The sequence below is a fragment of the Macaca fascicularis genome, chromosome 5 (assembly GCF_037993035.2).
Source record: "Macaca fascicularis isolate 582-1 chromosome 5, T2T-MFA8v1.1".
In the NCBI taxonomy this organism is placed as follows: Eukaryota; Metazoa; Chordata; class Mammalia; order Primates; family Cercopithecidae; genus Macaca; species Macaca fascicularis.
Window position 1 is genome coordinate 2041236 of NC_088379.1, and position 17979 is coordinate 2059214.

The window sequence follows — 17979 nt, forward strand, 5'->3', positions numbered from 1 at the left end:
TGTAAATCATGAAAACAGTAATTTCCTGTTCCTCTGTGGAAGACCTTCCATATTGTCCTGTGCCTGGCTCCTGGAAGATCTCCCACTGCTGGTGGGAGGCTGTGTTTACCTCAGGGGCATCTCTCAGTGGCTCTCCCGGGGGAGACGGGGGCTCCCCATGAGCAGTTCTCAGGTCTCCCTGCAGGCCCTACCAGTGTCACTCATTCTAGACCTGTTTTGACATACATTTTTTGGTCTCAGGATTTAGCCTTCTTAGGCAGAGGCTTGGGGTTCACATTTCTCAAGGGTGGCTCTGTCACCCCAGTGGCCTCTGGTGGGTGTTTGCTGAGGGCCCAGCCCTGGGCTGGCTGATAGAGGGGCTCAGGTGATGATGACAGCACTGTGACCACAGATACCTGGTGATGAGGAAGTCCTCTGCCTGGTGGTGGCTTCTTTTCCTCCTTAATGTTTGAAAGTACCCTGCAAGGTGGGTCCTCTGTCCTCAGGACATGGAGTGAGGATGAGTGGTAGAGTCACTTGGCCGGGGTCCCACAGTTTAGTAAGTGGCAGAGCTGGGATTCTAGTCCAGGTAGCAGCCTCCACACTTGGTGCTCCTAATCACTGTAGCCAGCTGCTCTCCATGACTCCTCTCCTTATGGCTCAGTGCAGGAAGCCCAGTCAGGCCCAGTGCCCTGTCCTGCACCTCTGCTCTGTATTCCGGCTGCCAAGCCCCAGCTCTTAAACTCTGGGGTCCTGCCATGGGCAACCTGCACCCTATGAGGCTCAGACTGCTGTTCTCTTTTCATTTCTAGACCTGGAGATTTCTCTTTTTTGCTTTGTGTTAGGCAGTGTAGCTGACAAGGTCTCGCTGAGTCACGAGGCTGGAGTGCAGTAGTGTGGTCACAGCTCATTGCAGCGTCAAACTCCTGGGCCCAAGCCATCCTCTCACCTCAGCCTCCCCAGTAGCTGGGACTGTAGATGTGCGCCACTGTGCCTGGCTAATTTTATTTTTTGTAGAGACAGGGTCTCACTATGCTGCCCAGGCTCGTCTTAAATTGCTGGGTTCAAGCAATCCTCCCTCCTTGGCCTCCCAAAGTGCTAGGATTACAGGTGGTGAGCCACTATGCCCGGCCTCCCTCCCCTCCCCTCCCTCCCCTCCTTTCTTCCTTCCTGAACTCTTTTCTTTCATTTCTCTCCTTCCTTCCTCTCCTTTCTTCCCTTCTCTCGTTCTCTCTTTCTCTGTCTCTCTTTCTGTTTCTCTCTCTCTCTCTTTGTCTTTTTCTTTTACCTTTATTTCTTACCTTTGTTCGTTTTTTGAGACAGGATCTCACTTTGTCACCTGAGTGGGAGTGCAGTGGTGCCATCTTAGCTCACTGCAGCCTTGACCTCCCAGCTTCAAACAATCCTCCTGCCTCTCCCCTCCAAAGTAGCTGGGACTACAGGTGTGTGCCACCACGCCTGGCTAATTTTTGTATTAGAGACAGGGTTTCACCATGTTGGCCAGACTGGTCTCGAACTCCTGAACTCAAGCAGTCTACCTGCCTGAGCCTCCCACAGTGCTAGGGCTATAGGCGTGAGCCACCATGCCTGGCCTCTTTTTTTCTTTAAAACAGCATTTTAGCCATCTTCACCAGAAAATTTCCATAATGTATTAATATTGTGACAACATTAATAGAATTCCTGATGTTAAATTATCCTTATATTTTTGGATAAACTCTTTTTGGCCATGTTATCTTTTTTTTTTTTTTTTAATACAGTGATGGCTGGGTTTGATTGACTTCTATTTGGGGTAGTTTCAGTCAGTTCTTGACTGATCTTGTCTATAGCTTTTTTTTTTTTTTAATACTTCTTTTTTTCCTTGTTTTGGTATAAGGATTGTGCTAACTTTGCATAATATTTTGGCAAACTTTACATCATGTTCTATGTATGTTTCCATCATTTTTTTTTTTTTTTTGAGATGGAGTCTCACTGTGTTGTCCAGGCTGGAGGGCAATGGTGCGATCTCGACTCACGGCAACCTCCACCTCCCACGTTCAAGCGATTCTCCTGCCTTAGCCTCCCTAGTAGCTGAGATCACAGGTGTGCGCCACCACACCTGGCTAATTTTTGTATTTTAGTAGAGATAGGATTTTGCCATGTTGACTAGGCTGGTCTCGAACTCGTGACCTCAGATGATCTTCCCGCCTTGGCCTTCCAAAGTGCTAGGATTACAGGCATGAGCCACCATTCCTGGCCTGTTTCCATCATCTTTGAATAACTTAATAAGAATAAATTATTTGTGATGAATAATAATGCAACAGCTAAAAAGACTAAGCTGTATTTGTACATATCATCATGGGGAAATAAAGATATGTTGACTGACTAATCAAGTTGCAGAGCAAAGGTATGATGGTGTTTATAGCAATACAAACTGCATGCAACAGTTCTGTGTTAATGGATACATACTATAACCTGGGAGGATATATAGGAAAATCATGATGGAGATTGCCTCTGGGGGACAGCAAATGGAACTTATACGTTGGAAATAAGGTAGACTTCATCTTTGCTTTATGCATTCACTCCTCACCAGACTGGTGGGAGGCAGCACCTAGAGGTAGAGTGCTTATATTTGAGTGCTGCCCCTCTGCTTCCCAGCTGTACTACGTGGGTGTCACAGCCCCTGCACCTGTGGAGTGGAAGAGTCATACCTACCTTACAGTGTTGTGGGTGTGGAGGTGGATGGTCTGCCTAGGCGACCCTGGCTTCTTGGACCTGGCAGCCCCATGAGGGCTGGCTCCTGTTCCTCCTTTCCTGTCCTAGTTCTCAGGTTTCGAGACTGCCTTCAAACCAGAGTGCCACAGAGGAAGCACTAAATACACATTTGTAGTGGTTATTATTTGTAGTTCTTTTCTTTCATGTTAAAACTAGAAGTGGCTGGGCATAGTGGCTCATGCCTGTAATCCCAGCACTTTGGGAGGTCGAGGTGGGTGGATCACAAGGTCAGGAGTTCATGACCAGCACCAGCCTGGCCAACATGGTGAAATCCCGTCTACTAAAAATACACACACACAAAATTAACCGGGCGTGGTGGCACACACTTGTAATACCAGCTACTCAGGAGGCTGAGGCAGGAGAATCGCTTGAACCCGGGTGGCAGAGCTTTCAGTGAGCCGAGATTGGGCCATTGTACTCCAGTCTGGGCGACAGCGAAACTCCATCTCAAACAACAACCATAACAACAAAAAACTGGAAGCAAATGTGGCAGAATGCAAAAAATTGTCTTTCAAGGTGGTGGGTATATTCGTTTCTCCTATTGTTCTTCATACTTTTCTAAACTTAAGAACTTACTCACTCCTTGCCTTCCCCAACATAAGAAAGATTGTTAAACCCATGGGTATGGTGGCTCACATCTGCACCCAGCACTTTGAAAGGCCAAGGCGGGTGGATCACTTGAGCCCAGGAGTTTGAGACCAGCCTGGGCAACATGGTGACTTTGTCTCTACAAAAACACAGAAATTAGCCGGGCATGGTGGCAAGTGCCTTATACTCCTCACAGCTGCTCAGGAGGCTGAGGCGGGAGACACTTGAGCTTGGGAGGCAGAGGTTGCAGTGAGCTGTGATCATACCACTGCACTTCAGCCTGGGTGACAGAGCGAGACTGTCTCGGGGGGGGAAAAAAAAGGTGGTTTGGGCTGGGTGCAGTGGCTCATGCCTGTAATCCCAGTACTTTGGGAGGTTGAGATGGGAAGATCCGTTGAGCCCAGGAGTTTGAGATCAACCTGGACAGTATCGTGAGATCCGTCTCTACAAAAAATGGATTAAAAAGTTAGCTGAGCATGGTGGCATGCACCTCTAGTCCCAGCTACTTGGGAGGCTGAGATGGGAGGATTGCTTGAGCCCTGAAGGGTAGAGGTTGCAGTGAGCTGAAATTGTGCCATTGCCCTACACTCCAACTTGGGTGATAGTGAGATCCTGTCTCAAGGGAAAAAAAATTGTTTGGCAGGGTACAGGGGCTCCTGCTTGTAATGCCAGTACTTTGGGAGGCCGAGGTGGAAGGATTGCTTGAGGCCAGGACTCAGAGACTAGCCTGGTCAACAAGACAAGATTCCATCTCTACAAAAAATTTTATTTTTATGTTTATTAATTTATTTTTGAGACGGAGCCTCACTGTGTCACCCAGGCTGGAGTGCAGTGGCATGGTCTTTGCTTGTTGCAGCCTCCACCTCCTGGGTTCAAGCCATTCTTCTGCCTCAGCCTCCCAAGTAGCTAGGATTACAGGTGCGTGCCACCAAGCCTGGCTAATTTTTGTATTTTTAGTAGAGTTGTGGTTTCACCATGTTGGCCAGTCTGGTCTCAAACTCCTGACCACAAGTGATCCACCTGCACTGGCCTCCAAAAGTGCTGGGATTACAGGCATGAGCCACCTCACCCAGCTGCTGAACTTTTCACCAAATTGGGGAACTTTTAGAGGGCCATTGTTTTCTCCAAATATTTTTGCCTTTTTTTCCCCCTTCTCCTCTTTCTGGGTGGGACTCCAGACGCTTTAATATTGTTTCACGAATCAGTGAGGCTCTGTTTCCTTTTTTTTTCTCTCTTCTTTTTAGTTTTGCTCTGTAATCCAGGTTGGAGCGCAGTAATGCAATCATAGCTCACTGCAGCCTTGAACTCTTGGATTCAAGTGAACCTCCTGCCTCAACCTCCTGAGTAGCAGGGACTACAGGCGCACATCACCATGGCTGGCTAATTTTTGTATTTTTTGTAGAGATGGGCTCTCACTGTCTTGCCTAGGCTGGTCTTGAATTCCTGGACTTGAGTGATCCTCCTGCCTCGGCCTCCCAAAGTCCGGCCACATTCCCCTTAAGAATGGTTTTGTGACCGAGCGCGGTGGCTCACACCTGTAATCCCAGCACTTTGGGAGGCCAAGGTGGGTGGATCACGATGTCAGGAGATCAAGACCATCCTAGGTAACACGGTGAAACCCTGTTTCTACTAAAAATAAAAAATTAGCCAGGCGTGGTAGCGGGTGCCTGTAGCCCCAGCTACTGAGGAGGCTGAGGCAGGAGAATTGCTTGAACCCGGGAGGTGAAGGTTGTGGTAGGCTCAGATCGCACCACTGCACTCCAGCCTGGGTGACAGAGCGAGACTCTGTCTAATTGTGTCCAACAGCTGGAATCTCTTTTCAGTTATTTTCATAAGCTAGGCTGCTTGGAATCAGCCTGGAATTTGGGCAGAGTTTATAGGCAGAATTTGGGGCTCCCCTCTGAGACTCTGTCCTTGAGATTTCCCCCCTCATTTTATAGCTGTTACAGTTGCTTCAAACTCTCCTCAGTCACACATTTAAAAATGGAGTTTACCCAGTGCTGTTCCATTTCTTTCAAGAATTGATTCCATCCATTTTCTCTCTGCTTTTGGTTGCTCTCAGTTCCTTCAGGAGGTGTTTTTTTTATATTTTGTCCAGGGTTATAGTTTTTACCTGTGGGACAGTTGGTATGATATGAGCTAGAAGAGGAACTGACTTTGATCTACCTTTTTTTTTTTTTTTTTTTGAGACGGAGTCTTGCTCTGTCACCCAGGTTGGAGTGCAGTGGCCGGATCTCGGCTCACTGCAAGCTCTGCCTCCCGGGTTCCCGCTGTTCTCCTGCCTCAGCCTCCCGAGTAGCTGGGACTACAGGCGCCCGCCACCTCGCCCGGCTAGTTTTTTGTATTTTTTAGTAGAGACGGGGTTTCACCGGGTTAGCCAGGATGGTCTCAAATCTCCTGACCTCGTGATCCACCGATCTCGGCCTCCCAAAGTGCTAGGATTACAGGCTTGAGCCACTGCGCCCGGCCGTTCTACCTTTTTAAGAAATTGTGCGGGCCGGGCGCGGTGGCTCAAGCCTGTAATCCCAGCACTTTGGGAGGCCGAGACGGTCGGATCACGAGGTCAGGAGATCGAGACCATCCTGGCTAATATGGTGAAACCCCGTCTCTACTAAAAATACAAAAAACTAGCCGGGCGAGGTGGTGGGCGCCTGTAGTCCCAGCTACTCGGGAGGCTGAGGCAGGAGAATGGCGTAAACCCGGGAGGCGGAGCTTGCAGTGAGCCGAGATCCGGCCACTGCACTCCAGCCTGGGCGACAAAGAGAGACTCCGTCTCAAAAAAAAAAAAAAAAAGAAATTGTGCGGGCCAGACAGAACACATTTGTGTGTGTTTTGGTGTTAAAGAGTTGTCCAAAGCACATGAAACTGAACTGGGACTTTAACGTTTTCAAGGTTTTACATTTGCTCTTTTCTTCCTGTCTCCTTCCTCGGCTGTCTACTTTTCTGTGGAGACTGCAGGTTGTAGACACCAGCGGCCCCCTATTGCTGCACGTCAGGTGTCTTCCGCCTCAGTACTGTGGACTTCTCGGGCTGCATAGCCCTGTTGCCCGGGCATCCTGTGCGTAGCAGGAGGTGCAGCAGCATCCATGACTACCACCCATCATAGGTCAGGGGCCGCCCCCTAGTGGTGGTAATTAAAAAATGCTTCCAGATGAGGCTAAGTGTTCCTGGGGAACAAAATCCTCCCTGTTTGAGAACCGCTGTTCTAATCCACGGGCATCTCTGGTCCTTACTGTATTCCGTTTTTTCCCAGTATCTGATGCTGTTGGTTTCTGCCTTCTCAGAGGGCTCTTGTTGGAGCTTTTGATGGTGTACACCTGAGAGATGCCATCCCAGCTGGGGCGGGTGCCTACCTGTTTCTTATTCCTAGCTGTGTTTTGGGGCTCTGGCCCCTTCACTAGGTGTCTCAGATTAGGGACTGTAGCTTTGCAGTGAAGACCCCACACCACCACACTGCAGCCAGAGTCATCCTCCTAAACTGCGTACTTCTGCACTTGGGCTTCATTGGCCAGTGTGGTGCACTGGCAAAGTGGCTCAGCAGTGTTGTCCTCAAGTAGTTAATCTTCAGATAGTAGCTAAAATATGTGATGTTACTGCTGTGTTCTTTCTTGTTTAATTTAGGCCTGAACACGGAGGGGATAGTGGACTGTGATAAGAATACTGGGTTGAGCATAGCCAGACCTGACTGGGAATGCTTTCACCCTTGGAGACTCTTGGTTTTTTGCTTCTTATTTTCATCAACCTGGAGCTAATCCTGTGCTTGGAGTTGGAATATCTGGTTTTACACTTTGCTGACCAGGTCATCTTGGGCACATTCTGAGCCTGATACCTCAGCTGTAACAGGAGGGACTGGGACGAACTCTTTTCCTGTTAGTGTTGATTTTGCTTTTATGCTGTTCTCTGTTGTCCTTTTGCATAGGCCTGTCATTATGCCAGCTGCCTCACACATATTAGCTCTTTTAAGTATATGCTGGTGGACAGGTGGAAATCTGTGTTTCAGGGATGATTGACAAATTAAGTTATGCGTCCATGGCCATGCTGTGGATTATTAGTGGTATGATTGGAGTTTGCTGTCTTGACTGACTTTCATGTTTTTCCTTTAAAAAATGATTCCTTGTTCTTTCCTTTCAGCTTTATCATTTTTTGATTCCATGTAATTTTTGTGATACTAAAACTGCCTTCTGTGACCTGAATTATTATAAAAACATCATAAATTACTTACAAAGAAAATCAGACCCCACAAAGCTGTAGAGGTCCTGGCATACCTATCCTAGGTTTTAAATGTAATTGCTTTTTCTTTCTTTTTTCTATTTTTAATACCATAGTATTCTAAGAACGGAAGCATCTGGGCCGAATGGAATTTAGCATCAAGCAGAGTCCCCTTTCTGTTCAGAGTGTTGTAAAGTGCATAAAGATGAAGCAGGCACCAGAAATCCTCGGCAGTGCCAATGGGAAGACTCCGAGCTGTGAGGTGAATCGCGAGTGTTCTGTGTTCCTCAGCAAAGCCCAGCTCTCCAGCAGCCTGCAGGAGGGGGTCATGCAGAAGTTTAACGGCCACGACGCCCTGCCCTTTATTCCAGCCGACAAGCTGAAAGATCTTACTTCCCGGGTGTTTAATGGAGAACCTGGTGCACACGATGCCAAACTGCGTTTTGAGTCCCAGGAAATGAAAGGGATTGGGACACCACCTAACACTACCCCTATCAAAAATGGCTCTCCAGAAATTAAGCTGAAGATCACCAAAACGTACATGAATGGGAAGCCTCTCTTTGAATCTTCCATTTGTGGTGACAGTGCTGCTGATGTGTCTCAGTCAGAAGAAAATGGACAAAAACCAGAAAACAAGGCAAGAAGGAACAGGAAGAGGAGCATAAAATATGACTCCTTGCTGGAGCAGGGCCTTGTCGAAGCAGCTCTTGTGTCTAAGATCTCGAGTCCTTCAGATAAAAAGGTATCTAGGAGACGTGTCAGGGGTCATGTGACCTTGAGCAGTGAGCATGGCCACCGTGTAAGGGCACCTGCACGAGTACTGGGGTGGGCGGAGGAGATGAGAACAGGTCTGGTACTTCCAGCCACTTGCCTGAACCCTGGCTGTGGGTTGGAGGGCGGGCTCCAGGATGCCCTGGCACTGCCTCCTCAGTTCTCAGCTGGCTGCTGAGCCTGTTGAGAGGTCTAGAGAGGTGAGCTAAGTGTTCAAGATTCAAATGGCTAAAAAGAGGCAATGCTTGTTGTTTTTTTTTTTTTTTTTGAGACAGAGTCTCTCTTTGTCGCCCAGGTTGGAGTGCAGTGGCCGGATCTCAGCTCACTGCAAGCTCCGCCTCCTGGGTTCACGCCATTCTCCTGCCTCAGCCTCCCGAGTAGCTGGGAGTATAGGCGCCCCCCACCACGCCCGGCTAGTTTTTTGTATTTTTTTAGTAGAGACGGGGTTTCACCACGTTAGCCAGGATGGTCTCGATCTCCTGACCTCGTGATCCACCTGTCTCGGCCTCCCAAAGTGCTGGGATTACAGGCTTGAGCCACCGCGCCCGGCCCATGCTTGTTTCTTAATGTGGTTCTGCCAGTTTCAGAGCCCTGGCTTGACAACATCAGGTTACACTCTTTTCAAGGATCTCATCTCCAAGGTGTTCTTTAGCCTGGTGTGGTCAGTGGAGACATGCTGGGCTCTAGAATTTGACTTCCTAAGTCTGCACCATCTGATGAGTGGGGAAGCAGAGCTGTGCAGCGGTGCGCCTGCTGTCCTTACCCTGTGGTTCAGTGTCCACTTACTGTCTTCTCAGCCAGGTGGTCCAGCAGATGGCCTGCCTCCCTGAGGCCTAGGGATGTGTCTTTTGCCTCCCATTCTTCGTTCCCAGGGCAGAGCCCAGCACACTGGACACAAGCGAATGAGTGTTTCCTCATCCTAGCTTGAGATGGAAAGATGTGGTGGTGCTGCTCCATTCTGCCTGGTGGTTGGTGTTTCCATGCCTTCACGTGGCATTCAGATTGGCCCTGACACTCGGATGAATATAAGCCATGTGAAACAACTGAGGGGCCATGGCTTTGGCAGAAGGAAGGAACTCTTGATGGGGCAGCAGTCTCTGTTCATCTGGTGGTCGATAGGGTGTTGCTCTTTAGTTGCTGCTCCTTGGAATTGTTAAAATAATGAAGAGCTTTGAGAGTTAAAAAAATGTTTTTTGATTACTCAGGAGCTATTTAGTTCTTGCTCATGTAATTGCAGTGGCAAAGTTTCTTAATTTTATTTATTTTTTTTGAGACAGGGTCTCTGCCCAGGCTAGAGGGCAGTGGTGTGATCATGGCTCACAGCAGCCTTGACCTCCCAGGCTTAGGTGATCCTCCTACTTCAGCCTCCTGAGTAGCTGGACCACAGGTGTGCACCACTATGTGCCCAGCTAATTTTTTGTTTTTTTGTAGAGATGGGGTCTTGCTATGTTGCCCAGGCTGGTCTCAAACTCCTGGGCTCAAACGATTCTCCCACCTCCGCCTCCTGAAGTACTCGAGTTACAGGTGCGAGGGGCCGTGCCCAGCCTAGAAAGATTTTTTGAAGTGCCCATGGCAGTATTGAACCTCATGGTTTTGCATGGGAAGAGGCCTGTGCAAGTTGTCAGAGAACTAGCTGTTTTGTTTTGAGACAGGGTCTCGGTATGTTACACGGGCTGTTCTCGAACTCCTGGCCTCAGACGATGCTCCCGCATCAGAGCTGGGTTTTTCTTTTTCCTCCAACTGAAAAAAAACAAACCGCCGGGCGCGGTGGCTCAAGCCTGTAATCCCAGCACTTTGGGAGGCCGAGACGGGCGGATCACAAGGTCAGGAGATCGAGACCATCCTGGCTAACACGGTGAAACCCCGTCTCTACTAAAAAAATACAAAAAACTAGCCGGGCAAGGTGGCGGGCGCCTGTAGTCCCAGCTACTCAGGAGGCTGAGGCAGGAGAATGGCGTAAACCCGGGAGGCGGAGCTTGCAGTGAGCTGAGATCCGGCCACTGCACTCCAGCCTGGGTGATAGAGCGAGACTCCGTCTCAAAAAAAACAAACAAACAAACAAACAAAAAAACCTGGCTTTTATTCCTAGCTCTGTCCCTTGGTTTTGTTAAAACTTGAGTAACTCACCTGAATTTTGACTCTCCATCTGCAGAGTGGGGTCAGTAAATGTAAACCTGGGTTGCTGTGCAGTAATCTGGTAGCGGTTCTGAAAGTATGTCAGGCCTGGTGCAGTGACTCACACCTGTAATCCCAGCACTTTGGGAGGCTAAGGCAGGAGGTTTGCTTGAACCCAGGAGTTCAAGACCAGCCTGGGCAACATAGCAAGACCCCATCTCTACAAAAAATAAAATTACCTGGGCATGGTGGCACTGCCTGTGGTCCCAGCTACTAGGGAGGCTGAGGTGGGAGGATAAAAACAACATGAAAATGTGTCACGTGGCAGCTCATGCCAGTCCTCACCAGCGTGCTCATGGCAAGGTTTTGGGCCAGCATCTTTAGCTCACAGATGAGAAAACTGAGGCCTGAGGCAGTGGAACAATCTACCCATGTGTATAGTGCTCTGAGGAGCAAGGCCAGGGATTCACCCTTGGCGGGTTGCAGCCACGCTGGCTGTGCTTGTTTCCACTGGAGAGCGCAACTGCGCGTGGCTTGTGGGAAGGAGTTTTCTTTGGTGGAATGTTCAGCCTCAACCTACCCATCATGTTCTAGAGATGGAGAAATTGAGGCTCAGAGAGCCCCAAGGACTCAGATTACATGTGATGGAGCCGAGACTTGCTCCTAGTCCTCCTTGCCCTTGCCCTCACCACTCTAGGATGGTTCATGTTGGTGACACATGGGCTGCTGAGAACTGATTGTCAGACATGACTGGGGACAGGGATCAGAATGGATTTGGAATTCTGTGAGAATTCCTTTTTGACCAGTTGAATAAAACACCATTGAAGACCCTCTATTAATAGTAGAACAAGGAAATAGATTTATATAGAGATCTTCATAATGTTGAACACCTGCTCTGTGCTATGTACTGTCCTGATCCTTTAGCTGAGAGGGAGAGACAATTTTTTTTTTTTTTTTTTTTTGAGACAGAGTTTTATTCTGTCGCCAGACTGGAGTGTAGTGGTGCAATCTCGGCTCACTGCAACCTCCGCCTCCTGGGTTCAAGTGATTCTCCTGCCTCAGCCTCCTGACTAGCTGGGACTACAGGTGCTCACCACCACTCCCGGCTAATTTTTTGTAGTTTTAATAGAGATGGGGTTTCACCATGTTGGCCAGGATGGTCTCGATCTCTTGACCTCATGATCCACCCGCCTCGGCCTCCCAAAGTGCTGGGATTACATGCATGAGCCACTGCGCCTGGCCTTTTCTTTTTCTTTTTTTTTTTTTTTGAGATGGAGTCTCACTCTGTCGCCCAGGCTGGAGTGCAGTGGCACAATCCCGGCTCACTGCAAGCTCCGCCTCCCAGGTTCACGCCATTCTCCTGCCTCAGCCTCCCCAGTAGCTGGGACTACAGGCTCCTGCCACCACGCCTGGCTAATTTTTTGCACTTTTAGTAGATAGAGTTTCACTGTGTTAGCCAGGAAGGTCTCAATCTCCTGACCTCATGATCCACCCACCTCGGCCTCCCAAAGTGCTGGAACTACAGGCGTGAGCCACCGCGCCTGGCCTGAGAGACAAAATTTTAATGAAACGATGTTGAGGCTCTCATTTAAAACACAGCAAGGGAGCACACTCCATTTTTGGGGGTCTGTGTGTATTTGGACATTATAGCCTAATGAATCCTTGGTCTTCTGGATACACAGGTAGTGATTGGATGTGTTAGTGTTTGTCTTTTGTTGTTCATTTTCAGATTCCAGCTAAGAAAGAGTCCTGTCCAAACACTGGAAGAGACAAAGACCACCTGTTGAAATACAATGTCGGTGATTTGGTGTGGTCCAAAGTGTCGGGTTACCCTTGGTGGCCTTGCATGGTTTCTGCAGATCCACTCCTTCACAGCTATACCAAACTTAAAGGTATTGTGTTCTTTGGGTTATTTTTCCAACTGTCTTCTGCACTTAATTTTTCTCATCTCCAAGCTTCTTTCTTACTCTTTCTAAATAGCCCTGCTGTGGTTCATTTCTGCAGCTTTACCTAAAGTTAGTGATTGATTCACATGTGATGTGTTGCCATTTCTTTTTATATTCAACTCAAATACGTATTGCATCTGATTGAATTAGTGTTAAGGGAGATATGACCTTTGCCTTGTATAACTTCTGTTTTTATGATAGTTTATTATTTAGTTACAATGATTGCTTGTTTCAGGATGATTTGCAACAAGAGTGTTTTATGCTAAGTTTAAGTTGTAAAAATGTCCAAGTGAATTTTATTAGGCCTATGGGAAGATGGAAAACACTGGAAATGATCATCTTTGTCTTAATGAAGCTTGGGTAGATAAATTGATTTTTACATGGAGCAGCTGATGTAACATATTAAGAATGTAAGGCTGGGTGCGGTGGCTTACGCCTATAATCCCAGCACTTTGGGAGGCCAAGGCGGGTGGATCACTTGAGGTCAGGAGTTCGAGACTAGCCTGACCAACATGGTGAAACCCCATCTCTACTAAAAATACAAAATTAGCTGGATGTGGTGACGCACACCTGTAATCCCAGCTACTCAGGAGGCTGAGGCAGGAGAATTGCTAGAATCTGGGAGGCAGAGGTTGCAGTGAGCTGAGATTGCGCCATTGCATTCTAGCCTGGGCAACATCAGCGAAAACTATGTCTCAAAAAGAAAGAATGTTCTATGTCCCTGATACAGAGCAAATAATAGTTGGTCAACCCATAAATGTGTTTTTAGAGGAAGAGTAAAAGATAATGTGGTGTGTTTTTGTTTTTTTGTTTTTTTTTTTTTTTGAGACGGAGTCTTGCTCTGCCGCCCAGGCTGGAGTGCAATGGCCGGATCTCAGCTCACTGCAAGCTCCGCCTCCCGGGTTCACGCCATTCTCCTGCCTCAGCCTCCCGAGTAGCTGGGACTACAGGCGCCCGCCACCTCGCCTGGCTAGTTTTTTGTATATTTTAGTAGAGACGGGGTTTCACCATGTTAGCCAGGATGGTCTCGATCTCCTGACCTCGTGATCCGCCCGTCTCGGCCTCCCAAAGTGCTGGGATTACAGGCTTGAGCCACCGCGCCCGGCTTTTTTTTTTTTTTTTTGAGATGGAGTCTGGCTCTGTCGCCCAGGCTGGAGTGCAGTGGCCGGATCTCAGCTCACTGCAAGCTCCGCCTCCCGGGTTTACGCCATTCTCCTGCCTCAGCCTCCCGAGTAGCTGGGACTACAGGTGCCTGCCACCTCGCCCGGCTAGTTTTTTTTTTTTTTGTATTTTTTAGTAGAGACGGGGTTTCCCGTGTTCGCCAGGATGGTCTCGATCTCCTGACCTCGTGATCCGCCCGTCTCGGCCTCCCAAAGTGCTGAGATTACAGGCTTGAGCCACCGCGCCCGGCCGATAATGTGGTTTGAGGTTTTTCTGAAAGTTCTTCTAGAGTGAAGTTGGAATTTAGTTTGAGCAAGTTTCAATGTGGTGAGTGCAGAGTTAGAACTGAGCAAGTTAGTGTCACCCTGTGATCTGATCTGTACACCCTCTGGAAGTGTGGTGTCTGGAGCCAGGCCAGACCAGGCCAGTGCTCCAGTCCAGTATTGCTGACCAGTCAGCCTCTTATGACCCCTTGGTGGTCCTTGCGTACATGTCCCCTTCTGGTCTCTGGCCAAAGGCCTGAGCTCCTGTGGGGGCAGCGTTGCTGCCTTTGCTATGAGCTTACGTCTTTGCACTGACACCTGCATGGTCAAACAGGTTGGTCAGCTGGTTGTGGGAGCAGGTGGCTGTTAGAAGTGGAGTACAGTGGTGCCTCCCTGGCAGATGTAGATGTTAGAGGGGCAGGCTGACGATGAAGAGACCTCTGCTGAGTCCTGGGTGCCCTTGCCTGAGTCTCCTGTCCTGTGAGGCACAGGCATGTGTGCTCTGCAGGAGTTGTGGCAGAAGAGCCTATGGTCTGGCTTCAGCTCTGTCTCCGTGGAGGACCTTTGGCATCCTTGGCTTGCAGAATCGGGGGATTTCCTTTCCAAGGGGCTGCAGGAACCCTAGGGTGTACCCCAGGGTCTCTACACTTGGTCAGAATATGAAAAAACAAATGCTGGTTGAGACAGAAGTTGTCTCCTCTTTGTTTGGGGATGGACCTTCAAGCCTTTGCAGCCCGGCTGCAGGCACACATGGGTGTGTGTGAGGGGTTGCTAATTCTTTCTCTGCTTTCTAAAACCAGGCACAGTCTCCACACAGCAAACCTTGTGACTCCCATGTCATTTGTCTGTGTGGCACACAAGCAGCTCTTACTGATTTCCTTTTTAGTGTCTGGGGATATTTACTTGTTTATGTGATGCCATCTTTAGCTTTTAGCCTCTCATGCCTGTGAAACTGAAGTAGTCTTTTGAAAGTTTCCTTGTTCTTCCTATTAGGGTTTATTACTTTTAATTTCTTCTTTTTTTTTTTGGGATGGAGTCTCGCTCCATCACCCAGACTGGAGTGCAGTGGTGCAATCTTAGCTCACTGCAACCTCTGCCATCCAGGCTCAGGTGATCCTCCCATCTCAGCCTCCTGAGTGGCTGGGACTACAGGTGCGTGCCACCACATCTGGCTAATTTTTGTATTTTTTTGTAGAGATGGGGTTTCGCCATGTTGCCCAGCTGGTCTCAAACTCCTGGGCTCTGGTGATCTGCTTGCCTTGGCCTCCCAAAGTGCTGGGATTACAGGCGTGAGCCACAGTGCTGCAGCTCAACTTTAATATCATTGCATCTTTCCCCTGCCTTGGAGTTAAGTAATTCCTGTAGTCTACAACAGCTTCTCTGACATTCAGATATACTGTTATTTTTATTCATCTCTTTTTTTTTTTTTTAAGACACAGTTTCATTCTGTCTCCCAGGCTGGAATGCACTGGCATGATCTCAGCTCACTGCAACCTCTGCCTCCTGGTTTCAAGCAATTCTTATGCCTCAGCCTCCCGAGTAGCTGGGATTACAGGCGTGCGCCACTACGCCTGGCTAATCTTTGTATTTTTAGTAGAGACAGGGTTTCACCATATGGGCCAGACTGGTCTCAAACTCCTGACCTCAAGTGATCTGCCCGCCTCAGCCTCCCAAAGTGCTGGGATTACAGGCATGAGCCACTGTGCCTGGCCTCATCTCTCTTTCTTTGCTTGATTCCTGGACCTTGCACGGTGGCTAAGTGCTTTCACTCTTGTGCTTATGGCACTGTCATGTTACTCTCTGTGATTGAGGCTAGAACTCAGGAATCAGCCTGCCAGGGTCTAGTTCAGCTGGCTGATCTTGATAATGAACTTAATCTTGTTAAGCTTCAGGTTCCCTGTATATGAAAATGAGGAAGATGATACCATCACCTTCATGGAAAGGTCTTAATGCAGTGACCACCGGACGCTTGTATTAGCAATTGTTATTATCCTCACTTTTACTTTTAAAACCTGAGTTTTTATTTTATCAACCCTGATTCCCTTGGTTTCTTCTATAGCTGCTTCCTGAAAACCTTCCTGTTTGACCAGTTATTAACCCTGCAGCCACCTAGTATTTGGTTAATTTTAATAGTTTTGTATCTGTTTTTAAGTGTTTGCGTGTCCTCGGGTATTCCCTCAGTTTTCAATATATAATGCCAAATGGGCATACTTGGATTCTAGTTTTTGTGTGTATGCGTGAAATATTTGATCTATTTTTTTTTATCTATCTTAAAAACTTTCAAGTCAAACAGCACAGCAGACACCTTTCCCCTCATGTAGATTCTCCACCTTGAAACATCTTGTTCTACCTGTTGCATCTCTCTTTTTTTTTTTTTTGAGACAGAGTCTCACTCTGTTGCCAGGCTGGAGTGCAGTGGCGCGATTTTGGCTCATTGCAACCTCTGCCTCCCAGGTTCAAGTAATTCTCCTGCCTCAGCCTCCTGAGTAGGTGGGACTATAGGTGCACACTACCACACCCAGCTAGTTTTTATATTTTTAGTACAGGCGGGGTTTCACCATGTTGACTAGGATGATCTTGATCTCTTGACCTCGTGATCCACCTGCCTTGTGGCCTCCCAGTGGGATTATAGGCATGAGTCACTGTGCCTAGCCTCCATCTCTTTTGTTACGTGATATCTGGTAGCTGTCGTGGCACTGTTACCCCCAAATACGTCAGAACAAGGACAGTTTCCTTGTTGACTCAGCACCCAGCCACATTTTGGGAAACATCACATCAGTAACAAGGTCTGTTATTGTGCTAAAAGCAGGTATAGGGGCATGTCCCCAGCAGGCCCCATACCTGCCTTTTTCTGCACTTTGGGGTTGAGATGCATACTTTGCATCTGGTGGTTGTGCCTCTTCAGCTTTGGTAGTCTAGAACAGCACTCCCAATCCCCAATTCCTCATGACCGCTTTAGTTTTCTCATGATCAGACCTAGGTCAGAAGGCCAGGTTGTATCTCAAAGTTGGAACCTTGAAAGGTAGCTTTGGCCCTTGACTAAAGATCTGTGTGCAGAAGAAGGGAGTGTCCTGCACCAGCCTAGGCTGGGCAGTGGCCTTCCTCACCTCAGCAGTCTGCTTCTCTAGAAATTATTGTGGAATGTAGAGTAGGAGGCACAAGCAAGCCTACTTCAGAAGACTGATATATGCTTTTTTTTTTCGTGACGGCATTAGAGTGTAAAAGATACGTACATTTGAAAAGCTGTTCAGAAGGAATCAAGCCTGGGTAGATACCCTTCAGCTGAAAGGAGATTTAGATAATCTTAAAAAGAAAAGGAGTCAAAGGAAGTAAGTAGAACAAAGAGAAGTGAGGGAAGGACAGAGTGCTAGTCAGACCACCTTAAGAGGAGCTTATGTGTCAACTGACCCACTCCTGGTAGGCGATGGCCACTAGAGCTCTCTGTGGAAAGGCACAGGTACCCATTGTCACTAATGAGGGACCTGTGGACTGTGCTTGTCTGTCCCAACAGTGTAGCTTTTGTTGTTGTTGTTGTTTTGAGATAGGGTCTTGGCTCTGTTTCTCCATCCAGGCTGGAGTACAGTGGCACAATCATAGCTCACTCCAGGCTCAAACTCCTGGGCTCAGGTGACCTTCCTCCTGCCTTGGCCTCCCAAATTGTTGGGATTACAAATGTGAGCCACCATACCTGTCCCCAACAACCATGGCTTTAGCAGTCCTTGATGATTCATCATGGACTTGGTAAATGGTAACTGGCTATTACTGCACTTTCTACCTTTTAGCTGTCATTTTTCTGTGAAAATGAGCTCCCCCTTAAAAAAATAAGTTATGTATTTTAGTCCTTATTTTCTTGAATCCTCACATTGTCCCAAATTTGACCAGTGGGAGTCCCATTAAGTTCCTTTAAGCTGTATACCTTTGACATGTCCCTGTCAACCCCTGAGCACCTCTTTATGTTCTGGTAGAACAAGATGTTCCAGGCTCATCTTGTACTGTTTTCTTTTTTTCCCCCCAACCCTAGCATCAGCTATTTCTCAGAGAAGGCCTAGGTTCTTTGAGTACAGAATGGTATGTAGGAGCCCAGGTCTGGTCGCTGGTTGTGTTCATTGCTCTGGGAGACAGAGTTTGCAAGGGAAACTCTGTGTGCAGTAGGTCTCCAAGCAGGGCTGAGCCCTTGCTCCAAGTGGAGCTCTTGG

At 48.1% G+C, this 17979-nt stretch overlaps 1 protein-coding gene across 8 annotated transcripts in view; it reads left to right on the plus strand.

The window, feature by feature from the left end:
• NSD2 (nuclear receptor binding SET domain protein 2) overlaps window positions 1-17979 on the plus strand; it is a 115187-nt gene that overhangs the window by 24107 nt on the left and 73101 nt on the right. For 7 of the 8 annotated variants that reach the window (XR_012434553.1, XR_012434554.1, XM_045392033.2 and 4 more), the window contains exons 2-3: window positions 7644-8269; window positions 12143-12305. Coding sequence is in view for 6 of the 8 variants with exons in the window: in XM_045392033.2 (XP_045247968.2) it covers window positions 7673-8269; window positions 12143-12305 (760 nt within the window). In the remaining 2 variants the exon portion in view is untranslated. Of the gene's footprint in view, window positions 1-6939; window positions 7188-7643; window positions 8270-12142; window positions 12306-17979 lie in introns of those variants that run through there. The other variant, XM_065544669.2, reaches the window with a different exon arrangement.